The sequence below is a fragment of the Pterocles gutturalis genome, unplaced genomic scaffold, assembly GCF_000699245.1.
Source record: "Pterocles gutturalis isolate BGI_N339 unplaced genomic scaffold, ASM69924v1 scaffold9400, whole genome shotgun sequence".
Taxonomy (NCBI): Eukaryota; Metazoa; Chordata; class Aves; order Pterocliformes; family Pteroclidae; genus Pterocles; species Pterocles gutturalis.
The window spans coordinates 1-6210 of record NW_010145822.1 but is presented as its reverse complement, the minus strand read 5'-3'; the positions used below and the strand labels follow the sequence as shown (position 1 = coordinate 6210).

The window sequence follows — 6210 nt, the reverse complement described above, 5'->3', positions numbered from 1 at the left end:
AAAGCTGCTGCTGTGCCCAGTGTTTGGAGCATGGGAATTTGGCCATGGAAATTGGAGAGAGCAAGGACTTGGCTAACTTCAATCAAATGCCAGGCGTGTTAGAGGGGAGGGAATTTTCCTGGGAGTAGGGATTTAGGTAAGGCCCTCACCTTTCTGACTCCCTGCTGTCAGCCGGGGGGAGAGGACATTTTCCAGCAGCGTGTGGAAATGAATTTGGGCTAAACAAAACAAACCTCTGGGTTGGAAGGGAAGAACAGAGCCTGCACCTGCCCTGGGGCTCCTCTCAGTGTCCGCCTGTGTCACCCACCTACCTCACAGGGCTGTTGTGAGGCTTAACTGGCAAAAGCACTCAGGCCGGGCGACAGGGCCCCGGTGGCATCTGTAGCATTAACACTATTAAAAGCAAAAGCAAGCAGAGTGACAGATGTCTGTGCTCTCTTATGATGGCTTTGGGCCCCTCTGGCTCTCCCTCACCACTCCCCCATCCTCCTGAACTGCTGTGGGCTGTTCGCAAGCCACTCCCTGGCCAGTTTTGGCTCCCAGCTGTGAGGGAAGAGGCTGGATCTGAGCAGTCAGCCTCTGTGGGATGGCTGAGCACGGGGTTCGAGGTGCCAACAGCAGACCCCTGCTCTGGGAGCCACCCTGAGACACTAGAGACACCCCCACCCTGCGGCCACAGGATCAGCCCTTCACTTGCAGAAATGTTTGCACAAGTCTGTGCTGAAATTCAGACGGGTGGTATCACTGGCCTTCTTTGCATCCCCACGCACTCTCAGCTTCGCCCTTGTACCCTACAGGGGAAAGCCAAGAGGAGGGCTAAGCACTGAACTAATGGTTTCAGTTTGTCCTGGAACCAGCTCCCCCAGCCCCGCCGAAGTGATGCAACCCTGAAATGAGGACATGAACCTGGGGCTGGCTCTGGGGAATCTGGTTTCAGGACTCTGAAAAAAAGACTGGGGAGGGGAGAGGCTCTGTCTGGCTGATTCTGAAAGTCAGTGTGCACACCCTGACCTCTGGCTCTGTGACGGTGATCCTGCCTGCTTCTCGATTGCATTTCAGGCACCTGTAGCTCTACCAGCCCATCCATGAGTTTTGTTCCTGGCAGGAAGGAAGGACAGTGACATGGAAAAGGCTGCAAGACCGCCAACAGCAGGCCAAATCCCTCCTTCAGCCACACAGGGCCTCTCCTGCTGGAAAGAGAGTAGTCACCTCCAAGAGGCATTACTATACCTCACACGGGCCTGGCCTGGCTGCAGAAATTCATGTTGGGGTTAACATCGAGCTCATGGGAAGAGACTCTGTAACCAGCCAAAGCCTCTCCTCTGCCCCTACATGCAGGCCTGCAGTAGCTCCAGGGCCCCACGTCTCCTCCTCTGGCAGGAGGGACAGTCATACCTGCCCAGCAATGATGTCCAAGCAGACCTGCTACTGGCTGTCACAGCCCAGCAGGGCAGGAGCTGTGGCACCAGCCTGCAGCCCAAGGGACAACGAGCTGTCTCTTGGGGGCTGCTTTTTTCTGAAACACTCTGGATTTGCAGTACTGGCTGGGCCAGGCCTTGGTCGGGTGGGCTCTGGCCCAGCAGCTGGGGTGGGGCAACTAACAGGCAAAGGGACTGGGGAGCCAAGAGACATTTTGTGCACTTCACAGAGGATATTCACAAACCAGTGATGACCATTCTCCCTTCAGAGTTCAGCAGCTCTTTAGTAGTGCAGCACCCCAATGTCCTGGCCCAGGGAAATGCCCGTCTGGGGCACACCCAGGCTGCCCCGCAAGGAAGGGGGTTCACATGCCTTGGCACCTTACGGCAATCCCAGCAGGACGCATGCACTGGCAAGCGGGGCCGGTACAGCAGCACCCAAGTCTGGGGAGCAGCAAGAGCCGATCCCCGCTCCCTCCTGCAGGGCTGGCAGCTCTGACTCTGTATGTTTTAATAAAAAGCCAAGACCTTGTCGAGGAGAGGTGAGCAGAGACCTGGCCTGCGTGTCTGGGCAGCTCCACAGCATCCCCAGGATGGTCAAGTCCTTGTCCCAGTCCTCTTGGTGCGGTGGGGCAAAGCAGGTCCCTGGTCACAGCAGGATGGAGCGTATGTTTGAAATGGCTCCCTGGGGGTCCGTCTTGTAGAGCATGAAGTGGCCCTGGACCTGGGCAGCGCTGATCTGCTTGGAGACTGCCAGCGCCTGCTCTGCAAACCGCTCAGCTGCAGCTGCAGGCTGCTCAGGGTAGAAGCGCTGGAACATGCAGGCAAGCTGCCAGTGGGAGCAATGGCCCACGTACTGCTTGAGATCCACACGGCCAGGACGCACCAGGGCTGGGTCCAGCCTGTCGAGACACACGGGTGCCTTGAAAACCTGATCAAAGTTTCCCTGCAGGGTGGGGCCTGCAGGAAGCCCCCCCTTTCCATGCAAGCAGAGACAGCATCCTATCTGCAAGGTCCTCTGCACTGTGGGATGTAAACGTGGGGAAGAGGTTTGTCCCTGGGAGTTGAGGAGGGAAATCAACCAAAAAGGAGCAAGAGAGCTGGGGAAGGGCTGGCTCTGGAGGAGGACAAGTGGGTCCTGGGAAACAGCTCTGCCCATCTGTGTCCCATGAACAGCCTCTGAACAACCCCCTAGGCCAGCTGGGTCTGGAGTGAGCCAAGCCTGCCACAGGGCAGTGTCTGGTTGGGTGCCGTGAGCCCAGGCTGCATCCTGTCAACCCAACGGGCTGCACGTGGGGCCAGCGTTTAACTCACAGCACGGCCACAACCCCAAAATCTGCAGATCCCCATGGGCAGGAAGCCAGTACCCCTTCTGAAGGGCCCAACCATGGTCTGAACAGCAGGGAAGCATCTGAGGCTCCAGCAAAGGGGATCCCAATTAGCAATCCAGGGATTTGCATCCCAAGGAAGGATTCGGGAAACCTGAACCCTCAGTTCTCACACTGGAGGATGCAAATAGCCCTCAATATAGGTCATCAAAAGGGAGCAAGGTTTTCTGTGCTACCCTCCTTGTTCCCTCCCAGAGGGCAGCTCTAACCTGTCCACGTAGTTGGTGGTCATGAAGACAATCCTGGCCTCCGTGGAGGCCACACCATCCAGCGCGTTGAGGAGGCCACTGAAGGTCAGGCGCCCCATGCCTTGGTACATGGCCGGGTCTGGGGAGAGAAATGTCCAAGATCATATCTGTTGGCCACTCACCCAGTACAGTCTTGCAGGCCACCTCCCTATTGCCTGAGGCTTAAGCCAAGCTCACCGCTCCTTCCCCAGAGACTGATCCTCTGCCTCTCCCTGGCTGACAGCACATCACCTCCCCTGCCCATCCACAGCCCTGGGAACCTAAAATAATCTGCGGGAAAGCCACTCCATCCCTCATGCTGAAAATTGCTGGGCAAGGTCCAGCTTTGGCTCTGAAGCCAGGAGCTGCCCACTCCTGGTCTCTGCTGGTGCAGCAGAGCAGCCTGGAGTCCAAACCTTTCCCCAGCACCCCTGGCAAACCTCCCTCCCACTGCTGGCCCAGGAACAGGGGCACTGCTCACTCTCAGCAGCGAGGTCCCGGCTGACAAATGCAGCATCCACATCCTCCAGCAGGATGATGCTCTGCTGCGGTGCCACACTCAAGAGGTGATTGAGCCGGTCATCGGAGAGGCTGCGGTCACTGAGGCTCAGCAGGCAGATACTATACTGCAGCTCCCCGGCCAGGGCTGTGCTGGGAAGGACACAAACCACAGGGGTGAATCATAGCGAGAAAGCCCAGAGAAGAGGAAGGATAGGATCTCCCTGCCCAGCAGCAGGGGAGAGGGCAGAGACATCCTCCCCCAGGGATCAGATATGGGGGGCAGGTGGGAGCCCCTGCTCAGCCCACTGAGCAGAGCAAGGGCACAGAGGGCTCATCACCCTGACCTGCAATGGTGCCAACAATGCAAACACTTACACAGGCACCATGCAGGAGGCACAGCCCACTCCTGCATTTCAAACCCAAACCCACCACACCCTCTCACCAGACTGCTGCATCCCAGAGTAGGCAGGGTGCAAGAAAACTGCTGTTAGCCAGCTGGCAATACTCACATGAAGCTGCTTTTCCCACAGCCAGGAGGACCATATAGCAGGTAGCCTCTTCGGTAGGGGATCCCTAGGAAGAAAGAAAGTGTCCTTTTAGGAACCAGCAGGCTTGCTCTGAGCTCTCTCCCCCAGAGCTGGGGGGCTGTGCTCGGCACACATAGAGGATACACCAAGGGAAGGCAGCAGCAGGGAAAAATCTCTGTGCAGCCAGCCCCAAAGGGGACCACGGGCACCCTGGCCCACCCCACAGCAGCACCGCGGGAACCATGAACTCCGTGGCTTATTGTGGTTTCCAGGATTGGACTGAACCAAGGGGAGTCTGTCCCTTTTGCAAACCCAGGCCTGACCTCAGCACCTGGGCTTGCTTGTTTGGGGGATGTGCCCAAAGCAGCCCACCCCCCCCCTCCGTGGCTGCAGGGAGTAAGTTGCCGCACTGGGCATGGTACAGAGGACGCTATTCCAGAGTCTTGCCTCTCTCGCTGTACCACTTGGGGTTGTCAATGAACTCTTTCACATCCTGGACCAGCCTCTCTGACACACCTTCCTCCAGCACCACGGAACTGAGAGGCCGGCGGCGGCGGGGGAAGCCAAACTGCCGCCACTCTGCTCCCATGGCTGTGTACATGATTGTCCTCCCTTCTTGCTGCTGCAGCGCCAGCTCCCGGGCTGCAGAGAGAGGCAGAGGGGACAGCTGGCAGGGAAAAGGATCTCCCGTGAAGCCCTGGGCATCTCCAGGGAGAAGGCTGTTCCCAGCAGGACCCCATGCAGCTCCCCTACAGACCCTCCCGAAGGATATTGAAGAAGATGTCCCGGTTGGTGCCCAGCGCAGTGAAGGTGACGGACTCCCAGGGGGTCCCTGTGTGCAGGTCAATCATCTGCTTCTCCCGGTTGCGCTCGATGCGAATCCACTTCCTGTGATACCTGGGGTGGGAAAACGGGACTGGGGGACAATGGTCCAGCACCACTCAGCTGAGCACAGTCTGGGTCGTGCATCAAGGGGAATGCTCATCTCGGGTAAAGAAATCACCTCGCACCAGCAAATACAGACTCTTCTCACTACTCTCAATATCCTGCCCTAATTGAGACCCAAGGAGGAGACAAGATCCTCTTGCTGCCTCCACGGGCCCCCCAGTTTGGAGTTCCCTTGCCAAAATGAAGGTCAGTGCCCAGACTGCTTTTCCCTGCCCTCCCTTACCAGATGAAATGGTTCCCAGGGCTGGGGACAAAGTCAAACTTGGTGCTGACGCGCCCACTTTCATGCTGCAGGTATGATGTCTCGACGCTGAGGTGCTGTGTGTGCTTGGCATGGTGGGAGATCCAGTTCAGCAGCCAGTGGTAGCTCTTATCCTTGCTGGGCACCTCCAAGGTGATCATATAATAGCGCCTGAAAGCCACCAGTCCAAACTGGGCCCCTTTCCGGGCTAACGCCAGGGCTGTGCCCACCCCAACGAGGCCAAACCCAGCCCCAAAGTACGGGTTGTCCTTCAGTGCTAAGACAAAGTCAGAAAAGGGCATTGTGGGAGGTTAAGCGGCTCCTTTCCACAGCATCATCTCTGCACTCTGGAAACAAACCTGCATAGAAAGAGAAGGGCTGAATGGCAACGAATTGCCCGCAGTTGCCTGGCCTTTACCGTGGCCAGCTCTCAAGGCAAAAGACAGCCTGGCACATTTGCATCCCCCCCATCCATGCTTATCTTATTACTGGGGGTTCAAACAGCTGCTAGCCACAGGAGCCCCCTCTCTCCTCTCTGCAGCCTCTGGGTGAGACAGGCAGGATGGAAGCAAAAGCTGGAGGCTCTCAGGCCAGCAAAGAAGCATCTGCCACTTCTTCAGCCACGACAACAAGCCCAGAGTTTTACACAATTTTATTATTTTATCAGCTAGAAATCACTGACCACTGAAATTATTTAAGGTTTCTTGTTTGAAAAAGATGAAGCACATCCCCAGGCTCAGCCAAGAGCCAGTTCTTTGCTGCTGGCAATGGGAGCACGACTGTGGTAGAAGCAGCATCTGTACGTCTGGATGAAGCCGCATGCTTAGGGGGCTGGAATTTTCTCCAGCTCCCTCAGCAGAGGCCTGTCACATACAGGGGATGAGGGGGGCCTCCCCCCACACACAGACAGACAGACCTGCCCTACTCCCTCAAGTGTGATCCTCCTCCCCCCAGAGCAGG

The 6210-nt window shown here is 57.2% G+C and overlaps 1 protein-coding gene across 1 annotated transcript; it reads right to left on the bottom strand.

The window, feature by feature from the left end:
• Nucleotides 1-1834: 1834 nt before the first annotated feature.
• LOC104470543 (mitochondrial chaperone BCS1) lies at nt 1835-5614 on the bottom strand. Its single transcript, XM_010085505.1, has 7 exons — nt 5233-5614; nt 4819-4958; nt 4509-4703; nt 4044-4107; nt 3515-3684; nt 3016-3133; nt 1835-2320 (listed from the first exon to the last, which is right to left on the bottom strand). Exons 1-7 carry the CDS (start codon nt 5550-5552, stop codon nt 2068-2070), a joined length of 1260 nt encoding a protein of 419 aa, XP_010083807.1. The 5' UTR covers nt 5553-5614; the 3' UTR covers nt 1835-2067.
• Nucleotides 5615-6210: the final 596 nt, after the last annotated feature.